The sequence below is a fragment of the Erinaceus europaeus genome, chromosome 7 (genome assembly GCF_950295315.1).
Source record: "Erinaceus europaeus chromosome 7, mEriEur2.1, whole genome shotgun sequence".
Taxonomy (NCBI): domain Eukaryota; kingdom Metazoa; phylum Chordata; class Mammalia; order Eulipotyphla; family Erinaceidae; genus Erinaceus; species Erinaceus europaeus.
Window position 1 is genome coordinate 93,958,453 of NC_080168.1, and position 16,458 is coordinate 93,974,910.

Here is a 16,458-nt window from a genome sequence, read left to right on the forward strand (position 1 = left end):
CAGAGGATCTGCCTTCAGAGAGTTTCTAATGTAGGAAGGAGAAAGTCGGCCCATGTGTAAAATATGGGCAGAAGTATTCGAAGATATAAGAAGGGTATAGGCAAATAACTTTATTATGGTTCAAAAGTTTTTTTGGAGGTACCCATTTAGATGGGCACTAAAAAGTAGATGAGGAGTTGAAACTATGGAACTAGGGACAGGACATTTATGGTTGGGGAACAGTTCAATCAAAGCTTATCCTCTTTCCTCAATCTGACTCCATATGTATATGGGTAAGTATATATACTCATATATATATATATATTTGCCTTGGTGCTGGCTTTAGAAATCCACTGCTCCTGGAGGCCATTTTTTCCCCATTTTATTGGATAGGACAGAGAGAAACTGAGAGAAGAGAGGGAGATAGAGAGGGAAAGAGAAAGAAGAACACCTGCAGACCTGTTTCACCATTTGTGCAGCAACCCCCTGCAGGTGGTAAGCCAGTGGGATCCTTACATGGGTCCTTGCACTTCGTACTATGTGTGCCAAATCTGGTGTGCTACTGCCCGGACCCCCTGACTCCCCATTTCTATCATTGATGCCATTGTTTTCACAACTGAGCTCCAAGTTAGGACCCACCCTTGATTCTATCCTTCTCAATACACTGAGCCTTCCCTGACCTGTCCTTTCACAGTGGTTGGTTCCCTTTGCCTGCAAAACATAGCTATGATGCCTTCCTTCATTTTTCTGTGCAAACATTCTTGGATTGAAACTTTCACTGACCTCGCTGCAGGAAGCTGTCTCCACATCCCTTCTCCCCATTTCTTTCCATTCACCTTGTTCTACTCTTTGATTTCCATATTAACATGAGTTTTTATTGACTGAATTTAAACACTAGAGTAAGAAACTTCCAAGATAAAAGAAAATTTTTCCTCGTGATTACATCTCCTGAAACACGTGATAACTTGATAATATTGAATGAGTGAGTGGGTGGGATGGGTGAAAACTAGTGTCGTTGTAGTTCCATAAGTCATGTCTTACCCTGCATACATATTGACCACACTGTCCAGTTTCTCCTTGAATGCAATTTTAAGCCAACCCTACTGTGGGATCAGTCACTTACTTGTACTGATATAAATTGATTTTCTTTTCAGAATCAGCATACGGGCTTTTACCCAGTTGTTTGATGAGGACCTGAAGGAATTCACAAAGCCACTCTATTCTGACACATTTTTCTCCTTACCTATCACTACTGAGTCAGGTAAGGCTAACTAACCTTTCCATCCACCCACATACTCTAACCACCAAGGAAGGAGCTGCAGTGGGGAGGTCTACTGAATTGGCTGATGGGAGTGGGGGAGCACTGATTCCACGTGGAACTTATTATGTGATGATGAACTAATAGGAATTAGAGGAAATACACAACTTCTGTGGAGAATGGAGAGAAAGGGGATTGATCTAGGAAAAAAAAAAGATAGAAGTACCTGACCTCTTTGCTATTTGAAGTGAGTTTTTTTTTTTAATAATGGATGAAAATCATTCAAACCAAAATATTTTACCATGTGAAAATATTAGTGAGTGCAAAAGGCTTTCAGTCATATGTGGGAATATATATATCAGGAAAAAAGAAAAAGAAAAACAGACTTTTCACAATGAATATCTCCAAGTAATGGGTTTGAGACTTTTTTTTTTCTTTTGCTTATTATATGTTGCTTTCACGCCATTAAAAAAGTGTTAACTTACAAGGCTTTATAGAAATTTATGAAAGAAACTTCTTAGTATGTTTAGGTGAAGACTGAGTAATAAGAGCTAATAAATACAAACTACTCACTTCTGTATAGAAGTTGAGTTTTAAATAGTATATACTAACCAATTTCTCCTATCCTCACTGTAGTCTTTTGAGGTAGATACTAATACTTCGCCCACCTAAAAAGTGAAGACTTGAGGGACCAACAGTTTAAGTGGCCTAACCAAAATAGTAGAGCTGAAATTCTGGCAACTGTTAACCCCTGACCTTCACACTTGTCTCTGGACATCACCATTATGTTGAGAATAGCACAGCTTTTCAGGAAATTGTTCCTGAACATCAACATCTGTTGAGCCTTTCCTGGTAGCCAATGTACTACAACACTTGTCTCAAAGAGTTCCTCTCTATGGCTAAAATGGTCTCTTAAGCTGCGTGACAAAATACGAGTCAGCCTCACAGACACTCCCATTGATTTATACCAAATATAGGATAATCTCCCACTTTTCAAACCAAAAAGGGATCCGAATGCAGCTAAGAGGATTTCAATGTTTGCTTATCATTTAATGTGAAGTCAAGGCTTTGTAAACAACTTGTTTCTACTTAATATGTAGCTATACGAAAACAAATTGTATGTAGGCCACTAACAAAAGCAGTTATGTATTTTAAAATAATAGTAAAGAAAGATGATTGTATTGACTTGTTAAGTCTTGAGATGTAACACCAAATAAATAAATTTGAGGGCTGGAAATGCAGATTCAGAAATGAGCTACACAATACATCTAGATATAAGATCTAAAATAATAAATCTTTAAAAAGAAAACTTAGAAGTGTTTGTGGCCTTAATTTGGAAAATGATTTTTTGTCTATGATACCAGCAACACAAGCAACTATATATATATATATATATATATATATATATATATATATAAAGATAAGTAGAACTTACAAGTTTAAAATGTTATGCTTCAAAGAGATTGTAAAGGAAGTGAAAAAAATAACCCATAGGATGGGAGAAACTGTTTGTAGATCGTGTATCTGATATGGTTTACTTATCAAGAATATGCAGTGAATCCTTGCATTACAAATCAATAATAAAAACACAAATAACAAGAATGTGAGTCTGCATTTTTCCAAAGACAATGTACGAATGTTCTATAAGCTCATGACAAGATGCTCCACAGATTGGGGACACAGAACTCTGGTGGTGGGAAAGGGCTAGAACTATACCCCTGTTATCTTATAATTTTGTAGATTAATACTAAATCATGAATAAAAAGTTTTTAAAAAGAGACCCCACAGAAAAGCAAATCAAAACCACAATAAGATGCTAAGCCAAATTTACTAGAAATAAGATAAAAACAGTAATAAGCATAAGGAGAAACCCTTCTAAATAGCTTGTCAGAACTTAAAGTGGTATATGTGCTTTAGAAAACAATTTTTCCTATAGTTAAGCCCAGAAGTGCCATCTAACATACTCGTTTCTAATCAAATACTCATATGCTCAAAAGAATTGAAAATATATCCACCTAGTAAATTGTGCATGGAGGTTGGGGGGTAGATATCATAATGGTTATGAAAAGAGACTCTCATGCCTGACACTCCAAAGTCCAAGGTTCAGTCCCCTACACCACCATAAGTCAGAGCTGAACAGTGCTCTGGTTAAAAAAAAAAAAAAGTGATACATGGACATTCATCATTCATGGCAGCATAACCAAAATAGAGATAACCCCATGCTGCATGAGCTGAATATTACTCAACCATAAAAAATAATGAAATATTGGCATATGTTGCAACAAGAGTGAAGCTTCAGAAGAACCTTTATACTAGTGAAAGAAGTCAGTCAAAAAGGACCACATATTTATGATTCATTTTAAATGAAATGTCCAGAATAAGCAGATCTACAAGGACAGAAAGTAGAATAGTGGTTGTCATAGACTAGGGAGAAAGAAGAACGTTGAATGATTGCTTAAAGGGCATGGTATTTCTTTTGCGAAGTGAAGAAAACATTCTAAAACTGAGTGGGGTAGGTGGGGGAGATAGCATAATAGTTATGCAAAAGACATTCACATCTGAAGCTCTGAAGTCCAAAGGTCAATCCCCCACACCACCATAAACCAGAGTTAAGTGGTGAGGAAGGGATGGAAGAAGGGAAGGAGGAAGGGGAGGAGGAAGGAGGGAGGAAGGGAGGGGAGAAAGAGAAAAGAGAGGGAGGAAAGGAGGAAGGGAGGGAGGGAGGGAGGAAAGAAGATGCATGTGGTTATATTTGCAAAACTGATTAAGTGTATGATGAAAAAAACTAGACTCTTACTTACCTGCTCAAAAACTCCCTGTGGCAGTAACATACCAGATAATAATTTCCTGGATTTTTCAAAGCCCCAAATTCTATATGACTTGTGCTGAATGAATCAAGTGAATTAGTGTTTCTATCCCTGTGGATAACTTCTGGCCTTTATCCTAGACTTTACATATAAATACTGAGTACAGAATTCTTTATAAACCAAATACAACGAACTTCCTAAGGGTAGTGCGTGACCTGCTAATCCAGGTAGCAGGAAGTGTGTCATCTGCACACAGCTGTCACTTAGATAGCCAGTGCTTCACTGTGAACATTGTTGTTGCCGTCCCGTGATGATGTTCTAAGGGAGGGTTTGAGTAGCACTCTTACTGGTCTTTTAGCACTCATTTCCCCACCTGGGTTTATTGTTTATACAGAGCCTTTGTTTGGAGTCATTGAAGGCGTGAGCGCAGGTCTGTTCTTAATTGGCATGCTGGTGGCTGTTGTTGCCTTATTCATCTGCAGACAGAAAGCAAGGTGGGTATAAAGACAAATATAAAAACATATTCAAATATGTTTTTAAGTTTCTTTTTTATTTTAATTGATTTATGTATTTATTAGCTAGAAACAGAGAAATTGAGAAGGAAGGGGGGATATAAAGAGGGAAAGAGACAGAGATAGAACTGCAGCCCTACTTCAACACTCAGGAAGCTTTCCTCCTTCAGGTGGAGACCAGGGACTTGAACCCAGGTCCTTGAGCACTGTAATGTGTGCACTTAATCAGGTGCACCACCACTTGGCCATCTTCAAATTTATTTTTAAAAGAAGACAAAATGGGGGCCGGGCGGTAGAATAGTGGGTTGAGCACATATGGTGCTAAGTGCAACAACAGGATCCCTGTCCCAGCCCCCGGCTCCCCAGCTGCAGCTTCACAATTGGTGAAGCAGGTCTGCAGGTGTCTCTCTTTCTCACCCCTTCTCTGTCTTCCCCTCCTCCCTCAATTTCTTTCTGTCCTATCCAGCAACAACAACAGCAATAACAATAATAACAACAAAGGCAAGAAAAATGGGAAAAAATAGCCTCCAGGAGCAGTGGATTTGTAGTGCAGGCACCAAGTAACAGCATTAACCCTGGAGGAAAAAAAAAAAAAGACAAAATAACTATTTCTCTGGTTAAGTCCTTTTATTTCTCAACAAAAAACAAGAATCAAGCCAAAAACTAAGAGTCAAACCCTAAATCCACCATCACTTCCTTCAATCTCCCCACATACCAGTGGTGGGTTTCTTCCTCCCTAGAACATCTGTAACTTCATTTGAATGTTTAATACCTTTTACACAAGGACTAAAAGAAAACTTTCTCTCTCTTTCTCTCTCTCTCTCTCTCTCTCTCTCTGTGTGTGTGTGTGTATGTCAAGACTTGAAAAAAGACAAGTCTGCAAACTGTGTGCCCAGATGCTTTTCCAAAATATATTGGAAAGCACAGTTGACATCACCACTTCGTGGCTCCTATCTATCATGCTAATTTAAGAATAGAACAAAAGAATCAACAAGCAAAAGCTCTAGTAGCATGCCCTCTTCTTTTGGGGAATTTTTTTTTACTTGGTAGTTTATCTTCACTTTTGCAGCCATGTCTTGCATTTGAAGTTTACTGTTTTTAAAAAACAAAAACAAAAAAAAAAACAGAAGTTTTATTGAGAGTGTAGGAAGTGATTATGACCTGTAGCCAAAAACCAGAAGACAAATCTTCAGCTCTTGTAGGGATCTGAAGTGGGAAAAAAAAAAAATCTATTTCTTCTTTATGTTCTTCCTTTCCTTCCCCTCCCTCAAAGATATGTTGGCTGAGTATAAATCTACTTGCATATTGAGAAATGCATATCTGCAAAACACACACAGGCTTCCCATAAATTGGAGAGATGGTTTAAATCAAGTTTCACCATCAGAATATAAATTTTCTCCTTCTGTTTCAGCCATGGTGGAGAGAGGCCTTCTGCCCGCCTCAGCATTCGCCGAGACCGACCATTATCTGTCCACTTGAACCTGGGCCAGAAAGGGTGAGGGCCACATTTATCTTCATATTTAAATATATTGAAAGATAAGTTGACTGTATTCTGTGAGATCTGCTAATGAGCTCTTTCTTTTTTTCTGTTTTTTGATTCTACTTTACAGCAACCGGAAAACTTCTTGGTAAGAGAAAGACCTCCTTAATTGCTACATTATCTGCTTTTGAAATATAATCCAAACTGATTATGGCATGTCCCTCTTCATTGGTAATTTTCTTTCCTTTCTGTTATATTTTTTTAACTCTAGCCCAATAAAGGTTAATCAGTTTGAAGGACACTTTATGAAGCTGCAGGCTGACTCCAACTACCTTCTCTCTAAGGAATACGAGGTACAACTCAGATCCAATGACACTTTCATACTGCTGGTCCTTAAGAGTAACTCCCACTCTCCACCCACTCCTCTGCCTGTCGCACACACCTATGCTGTGTAAACACAGGCTGAGTGGTATCAGGAATTAAGCTGATGCTTAGGAGCTCAGTTGAGTGCTCTTTCATGCCAGATCGCATTCCCTGCATGATAAAACCACTTAGTCTCAGAGACCAGACCCATCTCCAGAGCAACACAGCAGAGTGCGGCCTGGACCTGATGGCAAGTCAGATGAGCAAACCTCAAATGCAAACCCACTGTTGTAAGTTATTTATTTAACTTGACCATTTGCCTGACTGGGTGACAGAGTGACCAGGTGAAAAGTGCCCAGGCTTTGGGATCCATTCCCAACTTTTACCACCTATGTGATTTGGAGCAAGTTATTAGTTATCTTGACTGAGCCTCATCTGTGAAATGGAAATGATCAAAACTACCCATGGTGATGTTGTAGGGACCAGAGTTAGCACATGACAATTGCTTGTGGAGTCCCATAAATAATACCTTGTATACATATTCTTATACCATCATGTATCTCAAGGATCTAATGATTTGCCTTATTCTCTTCTATATTCCCCCATTTTTACTTAACAGGACTTAAAAGATGTGGGTCGAAACCAGTCGTGTGACATTGCACTCTTGCCAGAGAATAGAGGGAAAAATCGATACAACAATATATTGCCCTGTGAGTTTTGTGATGAAATTTGTAACACTGTCATCCTCTGGCCCTTTCTTTTTTCCGAGAGTAAAGTGATAGTGCTGGAAGTGGAAGACTGAAACTCCAAATGCCTTGAGAAAGAACTGAGTTGTATAGCATAGAATTTCTTCCCAGAAGGCAAACAACATACTTAAATTCTAGTTATGTGAGACTTTAATGTTATTCACATTTCATGGCACAGCCCTGTGGCATCTTCTTGAAAGACTAAGAGTAGTAGCAGGATTAATAGCAAGGATTAACTGAATTTACTTAACAAAGTCACTAGTCAGCTATTGTTTATATTTATTTATTTCATTATTATTAGCTTTATGTTGATAGATGAAGCAATAGAAGGTGCTTTTTCTGGCTAGGGAGGTAGCATAGAGGACTTGCATGTAAGAAGTCCTAGTTTCAATCCCTGGTGTCACCGGTAGCTAGAACTTAATGACACTCTGGTTAGAAAAATAATGGTTTTTTTTTAATTATTATTCTTTAAAAGAAGGTGATTTTTCTCAGGTTGTATTTGTCCCAGCAGTGAAAGGAAGCTGACCGGACCAGCCATGTCACCTGGGGCAAGTTAGTTATCCTATGTGAGCCTTCTCTGTAAAATGAAGATGAGAATACCTCCCTGTGAGGTTGTTGTAGGGGTCAAACTGATGCACATCAAATACCAAAAAAGTTGAAGATCAGAGGGCAGGTGCTGGCACACCCGCTTAAGCATACATACGACAGTGCACAAGGACCCAGGTTCAAGCCTCTGGTCCCTACCTGCAGGTTTGCAGCTTCATAAGCAGTGAGGCAGGGCTGCAGGTGTCTCTCTGTATCTCCCTCTCTTTCTCCCTATCCCCTTTTAATTTCTCTCTGTCTCTGTCCAATAAGAATAAAAATAATAATTACTTTAAGAATGTTGAAGATCACCCAAAGACTGACATTATCTCTCTTGATTAACTTGCTCCCAGATGATGCCTCTCGAGTGAAGCTGTCCAACGTGGATGATGACCCCTGCTCTGACTACATCAATGCCAGCTACATCCCTGTAAGACAGCACCCTGGATACAGTTGGGGTGGGCGACCAAACCAGAGACACCTTTTCTCATAAATATCCCCATTGCTCCCAGGTCAGAAAACAAAGATTTAGAGAGACCATGGTAAATTGCCATCCAAATACAGGGTGTCTATTGCCATCATCGCTGCCATCATTGTTCACAGTGACTATAGTCACAGGAGGTTACCAGGAGTCCAAGAAGCATTTTCAAAACTGCCTTCTGCAGTTCTTAGCCAAGATTATAATTCTCTAAGAAAGCTGCACCTACTGCTAAAGCTGCCTAGCTAGGAAAGGTGATTCAAAGTTATATGGATTTCTGAAAACCATAGGCACAACAAGATTGAGTCAGACCTCTGGGCTCTGATTTGGGTAGTGTTTTGCCAACTTCCTATAACACACCATAGTGGGGAAAACTTTGAGGTCAGAGACACAGGCTGGAATTCCAACTCTGTTCCTCGCTGACTCTTGTTACCTTTTTGGACCTTCATTTCCCTCCCTCTATAAGGATAATAATATTCACCACAAATAAACATATCCCTACTCATAATTACTGGCTAAGTATAGAGGTCAGGAGACAGCTCTCCTGGTAAGACATGTATCTTATGTATGGGGACCTAGATTTGAGGCCTGGCACCAAAAGACTTGGAAGAGCCATAGGCAGCTTAGAAGCAGCATCTTGAATTAATGGAATGGTGCTGGATCTCTCTCCCACCCCTCACACACACACATATTCTCTCTTGAAAACACCTGGGTATCAGAAAAATAATGACATTTTTTTGCATAGAAAAACATAGAAATAGTATTTAATAATCTTCCCAACAACCCAATAATAGAACAATGAATCAGGGAAGTCACTCAGTCCTACTGTGCATGCATGAGGCCCTGGGTTCATTTCCCCAGTGCTGCACTTAAAAAGAAAAAGTTGACCAGGTGACATACCTGGTTAAGTGCATACATTACAGTGCTCAAGGACTCAGGTTCAAGTCCCTGGTCCCCACCTGCAGGGGGAAGGCCTCATGAGTGGTGAAGCAGGGCTTTAGGTATCTGTTTCTCTCCTTCTCTAGCTCTCTGCTTAGTTTCTCTCTGTCTCTATCCAATAAAAATAAAAGTAGTTTCATTTAAACATCTAAAAATTTGTTTTAAAGTGAGGTATAATCCCAACACTGAGCTGTGTACAGAGCCAGAGCCAGATGGATTGCCGACTATAGAGGAACTCTCCACAGACTTGGCAGAATTGGGTGTCATGAAACGACCAGACAAGGCCATGAGAAACATTCTGAGCCAGTGCTTTCACATACATGAACATACATCCACATCATCTGAGGGTCTAAGTAAAGTGCAGATTCTGGTTCAGCAGGGGAGACCTTGGACTGTGTATTTCCAATATACTTCCAGGTGATCTCCAAACTGCTTATTTAGACTACTTTCTGAGTAGCAAGAGGCTAGAGGTTGTCACTGATGCTTCTATCCACAGAATATTGTACAGCAGAGAGAAAAATTAGACTCGGTAGAGCAAGAGGAGACGTAAGGATTAACCAAAGGAGAAAGAGAGTTTGGCTGGGCTGGGTAGGGATATGGCTAATGTGACATCATCTAGAAAGTGAAAAGAGAGGAAAGGAAAGCAAGAATTTGGAATAAGATCCACATGTAGAGCTGTATTGCTTGAGGGTGGAGTGAGTGAGTGAAAGTATCCTGGTTCATAGAGGGGTGGTTAGGATTAATCAGATCTACCGAAGCCCAAGGCTGTTTCATGGTGCCTTACGTGGTATAATCTCAAAAACAGTGGCCTACCTTCCCTTCAGCTTCATTTCCCTGGCATCTCTCACCAACCCTATTCTAATGTCAATGACCCAATATTTCTCATATTTCTGAAATATGTCTCATTTCTTAAATCATTGCCTGAAGTCCTCCATTGCCTTTTAGAACAGACCCAGAAGATTTAGCTTTTAATACAAGTTCAATGTTCCAGCTTTTGTCCTTCCTGTTCCTGGGCCTTAACCCTTGTATCTTTTGCTCAAGTCAGGTTCCGGCAAAGACCTCCCTATCACCTCATCTGCAGAGCCAACACTTTATTTATAGTTCTAAAGAGGCCCATTGTTTCTGAATCTCATATTGTAAACTCATCACAGGGCAACAACTTCAGAAGAGAATACATCGCCACTCAGGGACCTCTTCCCGGCACCAAAGATGACTTCTGGAAGATGGCATGGGAGCAGAATGTTCACAACATCGTCATGGTGACCCAGTGTGTGGAGAAGGGCCGAGTAAGTAAATAGGCTTCTTGACTTCCTGCTGTTGCTTTCTGCCACCTGGCTGAGATTCTGTCCTGCCTTCAAAAGTCAAACCCCACAAAAGCCAAGTACAGCACATGTGAGAACATTGTTAGTGAATGAAGCCCCTCCGTCATAAAAAGGCTTTAAAAAGAGGGTCAATGGAGCACACACAGACCATGTATAAGAACCCAAGTTTAAACCCCTGGTCTCCCTCCGTCTGCAGTGAAGCTTTGCAAGTGGTAGCATAGTGCTTCCAGTATTTCTCCTTCTCTCTGTATCTCTGTCCCCTCTCTAATCTGTCACACTCTCTATCAACAAAAAAAAAGGAAGGAAGGAAGGAAGGAAGGAAGGAAGGAAGGAAGGAAGGAAGGAAGGAAGGAGAAATGCCATCTGGTAAAATGCACACATCACCATGTGCAAGAACCCACCTGCAGGGGGGGAAGCTTCACAAGCGGTGAAGCAGTGCTGCCGGTCTCTCTCTTTCTCTCTCCCTCTCTGTCTCTCCTTTCCCTCGCAATCTCTCTGTCTCTGTCAACAAAAAAAAGAAAGAAATGGCTGCTGGGAGTGGTGGATTCAAGGTACTGAGTCCCACCAGTAAACTTGGTGGCAATATAAATAAATAAATATAATTTAATAGTAATAAATAAAATTAAAAAGGTGGCCTCCTGAATGGTGGAGTTATGCAGGCACAGAGTCACAGTGATAACGCTGGTGGAAAAAAATAATAATAATAAGGCTCTCCCAGTAAATACAGATGTAACCTAACTCTGTTTCTGAATCTGAAATGCTACTCAACAGTTTTCCACTTGAAGAATGATGAGCAGAAGTGCCCATGATTAAGAAAATCACCCAGCTCCTTGTCTGGCCCTCCTTTAGTGTATATAGAAAGAAACTTCCTGACCAGAGCTACTGCCCTTCCCTGCCTTCAGAAAACAAAAAGCAAACATTAGGCTGTGTCTGTAGACACTGAGTAAATCAGTTATCAGGACAAATTAAGCAAGGCTCTCTGGTAATGGTGCTTTCAATTCTCTACTTTATATAATTACTTTGAGGTTTACGAGAGATTACATCGACAGTGCCCTATATTTATGCTCAATTATATATATATACTCACAATTCTTTTCTCCCGTCCTTCTGCAAAACATGGGCTTGGCTAAATCACTTGGCTTATGGCCCTCAGTTCAGATCAGAACAGTGATGATAAAACACAAACAACCTAGGAGTATGGACCGACTTCTCAACACCCATGTCCAGCGGAGAAACAATTACAAAACCCAGACCTTCCACTTTCTGCACCCCATAAAGAATTTTGGTCTATACTCCCAGAGGGGATGAATGAGAGAGGAAAATGACTAGTGGACGCTGAACTCCAGTTCCATCAGGATCCAGAAAGAGAAGAAAAGAAAAAAAGGGGAGGGGCACTCAGAAGTAGTTGTGTGAGTTAGAAAAGAAGAGACAGTAGGACCATAAAAAAAAAAATAGGCAAATACAAATAAATAGAGAGAGAGAGTTATAGACACATCTGTTATCTTGGGAGAACTAATTAGTTTCCAGTGGAGGGAATGGGGACACAGAACTCTGGTGGTGGGAAAGGTGTGGAATTAAACTCTGGTTTTCTTATAATTTTGTAAGTCAATATTAAATCACTAATTAAAATTTTAAAAGATAGAAATGAGTAAATAAATCTTAAAAATAAAAAAATAAAAAAACTGGGCCAAGAAGACAATAACTCCTTTGCTTAGCCAGAGTTTTCTTCAGAAAGGACTAGAGATTGGGAGCTGGGTAGCAGCTCACCTGATAAAGCACACGCATTACCTTGCACGAGAACCTGAATTCAAGCCTTCTGTCCACATCTGCAGGGAGGAAGCTTCACAAGTGATAAAACAGTGCTGCAGGTATCTCTCCTCTTTGTCTCCCTCCCACTTTGTCTCTTACCTGCTAAGAAAGAAAGAAAAAAAGAAAGATAGGAAGAAAGAAAGGAGAGAGAGAGAGAGAGAAAGGAAAGAAGGAAGGAAGGAAGGAAGGAAGGAAGGAAGGAAGGAAGGAAGGAAGGGAGATGGGGAGGAAGAGTAAAAAAAAACAAGTACCAGAAATGGTGGAGTCATGCAATTACTGAGCCACAGCAATAACCCTGGTGGCAAAAAATAAAATAAAATATGGGGTTGGGCCAGTGACACACCCAGTGGAGTGTACATATCACCATGCACAAAGAACCAGGTTCAAGTCCCCAGTCACTACCTACAGGGGGAAGCTTCCCAAATAGTAAAGTAGTGCTGTAGGACTCTCTCTCCTCTCTCTCTCTCTCTCCCTCTCCCTCTCTCTCGCTCTCTTTCTCTGCGACCGGGGTTATTGCTAGGACTCAGTGCTGGCACTACAAATCCACAACTCCTGGCAGCTATTTTTTCCACCATATTGGATAAGACAGAGAGAAATTGAGAGAGAAGGGGGAGCTAGAGAGGGAGAGAGAAAGATAGACACCTGCAGACCTGTTTTCACTGCTGTAAAGCATCCCCTTCGCTCTGTCCTATTAAAAAGAAAATGAAAGAAAAATTATTAAACTAAATCTTAAATAGAACAAGAGGTTGTGAAACTGGTTTATCTACTAATCGGGATGGTAAAGTTAAGGAAATGGGCAAAATAAATAAATAAAACTCTGTGTCTGAAAGGCAAAAGAACCTGAGGGCTGGGGTGACTCCACTTGGGGCATCAGCCAGCCCTTAGCAGAGAGTCAGGTTGCTTTAGCAGCTGATACTGGGTTCCAGCTCAGGAAGGTATTTTAAGGAAGAAAACTCTGGATTCACAGAGAAGTCAGACTTCTAGACTCACTTCACTGTTCTTTTTTTTTTTTTTCCTATGTCCTTCATTGTTCTTTTTTTTTTTTTTTCCTCTAGGTAAAATGTGACCATTACTGGCCAGCAGACCAAGATTCCCTATACTATGGGGACCTTATCCTGCAGATGCTTTCAGAGTCTGTGCTGCCCGAATGGACCATCCGGGAATTCAGGATATGCAGTGTATGTCAGCTTGTTAAACTTGATTTAATAACCCAGCTCAGAAAGATGGAGACAGGAGTGATAGCACACTAGTTCATAAGTGTTCCTTCCCATGGGAGCAGCCTAGGTTTAAGTGCTAGCACCACATGGGAGTGCCATTAACACCAAGGGAAGCTCTCGTGCTGTGGTATCTCTCCCTCTTTTTCTGTCTCACCATCTGTCTGAATGAAAAAGGTTGGCTCTAGAGCTGTGAAATAACACGTGCGCAAGACCCCCAACTCTGCAAAGAAAATAAAAAGGAAAACATGGGGGGAAGGGCACCTGTGACCCGCATCGCACTTTTGCTGGACCCATTCCTGCAGTTTCTGCCCATTGCAATTCCTGCAGGACCACGGTTGTCATATATGGATGTCTGCGTTGGGCTGCTCCCCTCATTCGCCTCTCTGCTCTTGTAGGAAGAGCAACTCGACACACACAGACTCATCCGCCAATTCCACTACACAGTGTGGCCAGACCACGGAGTCCCAGAGACCACCCAGTCCCTGATCCAGTTTGTGAGGACTGTCAGGGACTACATCAACAGAAGCCCTGGTGCCGGGCCCACCGTGGTGCACTGCAGGTACTCGAAACTGAGGAGCCAACAAAATGGCAGCCGGGAGGCTGAGAAAAACGCCTGAGCCTGGGGAGTGTGGTGGGTGGAGGGTTTGTCTGTGGCAGCCAGCCTGCCTAGCCCCAAAGCATGTTAATTACACTCTTCTCCCTTCTCCTCTGCAACCTCGCTTCTTTTCAACGGATTTTCCTTTTCTTTCTTCACCTCCCACCTCTCTCTCACCCTCACATACCATCCTTCTCTCTGCCTCTTGCTCTTTTTCTTACCACACAAAAATGCAAAAGTCCCTATGGGATTTTTAGGCTCTCTATAATCGGGCTCTATCTTACCGTCTCCCAAGTGAAGATCCCCCAAACTCTGCTCTCACTTTAGCCAGGAAATAGACAGCAGGAGCTCCTTCTAACCTTTTTGCCTTTCTTACTCCTTTGAATGGTCTTACTTCTCTCCTCCACCTATGTAAATTCTAATTACCCTTCAATCCCTGATTTAGACACCCCTACAGGTCACCTAGCACATGCCCTCTGTAACACCTAACTTTCCTCTTGAGTCTCTGTTTCCTTTTGAATTCTCTTTGCTTCAGTGTGTCAGTCTAACTAGCAATCTCCCCTCTCTCTCTCTCTGGGGAGCCTGGTGTTTAGCTAATTAATGTTTGCTGCACCACTTTGATAGCTGTAACTGAATGACACTAATAAATAAAGAGAGGAAATTGCTAGTAAGAGAAATGTCAAATACATTCATTTTATCACAATCAGCCCATCTCCCTAGGAGCCCTGGTTTTATATGTCACTGGAACCCTGGTGTTTTTAATAGGAATGTGAGGCACTCCTGTTTGGGCCAAAGAGATGGCTTGCTGAATGGGGCATGTGCGTGACTATGCACACAGCCCCAGTTTGAGCCTGGGACAGACTGTGACACTGGAAGAAACTCCATGCCATGGTGTCTATACCTCCCTCCCTTCCTTTCTTTGTCTTTCTGTCTGTCTGTCTATCTATCTTTACCTGAATGAAAAAGTAGCTTTGAGCAGTGAAACTGCAAATGTGGCAGCTCTCAGCTCAGAAAGAGAGAAAGAAAAAAAGGAGGGAGGAGAAGGAAGGAAGGATTTCCCTGCTTTTTGATAAATGGAAGACATTTTTGCACAGGCCAACTGATGAATTCTTCTGTGTGAATCAGCAGTTCCCAGAGTACACAGTCACTCTGGGGAGCGATTTGACAAGGCCCAGAGAAGTCGAAGGCCTTCACACCCTGTGATCCAGGAATCCTGTTTCTAGATAATAACACAGAGACTCCTCCGTGGCTGTGTACAAGGATTCAATTGCTCACTGCAACACAACTTTTGAGAGAGAGAAACTATGCATGAGCTCAGTCTCAGTAGGGAGTAGGTGAGTGGTAGATCAGTTAGTGACAGTTCTGAACTCTACAGAAGTTCAAAGAAACTAGATCTAGGGGAGGGTATGTAAGCGCCCAGATTTGAGCCCCCACTCCCCACCTGCAGAGGGGGTGGGGAAACTTCATTTCATGAGCAGTAAAATAGATCTGCAAGTGTCTATCTATCTCCCCCTCTCCCTCTTTTTCACCCCTTCCCTCTCAATTTCTCTCTGTCCTATCAAGTAAATAAAGAATAAAGAAACTAGATCCACCTATAATAACATATGTAAATGTCAAAACATGATATTAACTAGAAAAACTGGCAAAGACAGACCAAGAGGTGGCTCAGTGGATAAAGCCTTAGACTCTCAGGTGTAGGGTGCCAAGTTCAGTTCTCAGCATTGCCATGTGCCAGAGTGATTCTCTAGTGTCCCCTCTCTCTCTCTCTCTCTCTCTCTCTCTACCTCCTTTCATTGCTAAATATATAAACTTTTTTTTTAAGTTGGCAAAAGGCCATAAAGCATTTCACCATCTCAGCAAGCTGCAGAATCACATGACATGAATACATTGTGTGTAGATTTCCATGTATGTAGAAAAAGTGTGAAAGCAATGATGCTTCTCCTTGATGGGGTGAGAGAAGTAGAGGAAGGATGGAGAAAGAGATGGAAGGCTTGAGCACTCGGTTTTATTTCTTTGAGAAAATACATTAAAAGATGGAACCAGGTGGTGGCACACCTGGTTAAGGGCACATGTTACAGTGTATAAGGACCCGGGTTCAAGCCCCAAGTCCCCACCTGCAGTGGGAAAGCTTTGCAAGTGGTGAAGCAGTGCTGCAATTGTCTCTCTTTCTATCTCCCTCACTATCTCCCCTCCCCTCTTGATTTCTGGCTGTCTCTATCAAATAAATAAAGATAAAATTTTTAAAAAAAAGAAAATACATTAAAGAAAGAAGTAGCCCGGACCTGTGCAAGGATCCTAGTTCCAGTCCCCAGTTCCCCACCTGCAGGGGGGTCACTTCATAAGTGAAATAGTTCTGAAGGTGTGTATCTTC

At 41.3% G+C, this 16,458-nt stretch overlaps 1 protein-coding gene across 6 annotated transcripts in view; it reads left to right on the forward strand.

The window, feature by feature from the left end:
* The window catches only part of PTPRB (protein tyrosine phosphatase receptor type B), a 121,960-nt gene that overhangs the window by 90,960 nt on the left and 14,542 nt on the right, over window positions 1-16,458 (forward strand). For all 6 annotated transcript variants that reach the window (XM_016191292.2, XM_060194941.1, XM_060194940.1 and 3 more), the window contains 10 exons: window positions 1,134-1,240; window positions 4,439-4,538; window positions 5,968-6,051; window positions 6,167-6,184; window positions 6,308-6,389; window positions 7,019-7,109; window positions 8,081-8,157; window positions 10,296-10,430; window positions 13,331-13,453; window positions 13,888-14,051. In XM_016191292.2, the coding sequence (XP_016046778.1) occupies window positions 1,134-1,240; window positions 4,439-4,538; window positions 5,968-6,051; window positions 6,167-6,184; window positions 6,308-6,389; window positions 7,019-7,109; window positions 8,081-8,157; window positions 10,296-10,430; window positions 13,331-13,453; window positions 13,888-14,051 (981 nt within the window). The remainder of the gene's footprint in view (window positions 1-1,133; window positions 1,241-4,438; window positions 4,539-5,967; window positions 6,052-6,166; window positions 6,185-6,307; window positions 6,390-7,018; window positions 7,110-8,080; window positions 8,158-10,295; window positions 10,431-13,330; window positions 13,454-13,887; window positions 14,052-16,458) is intronic.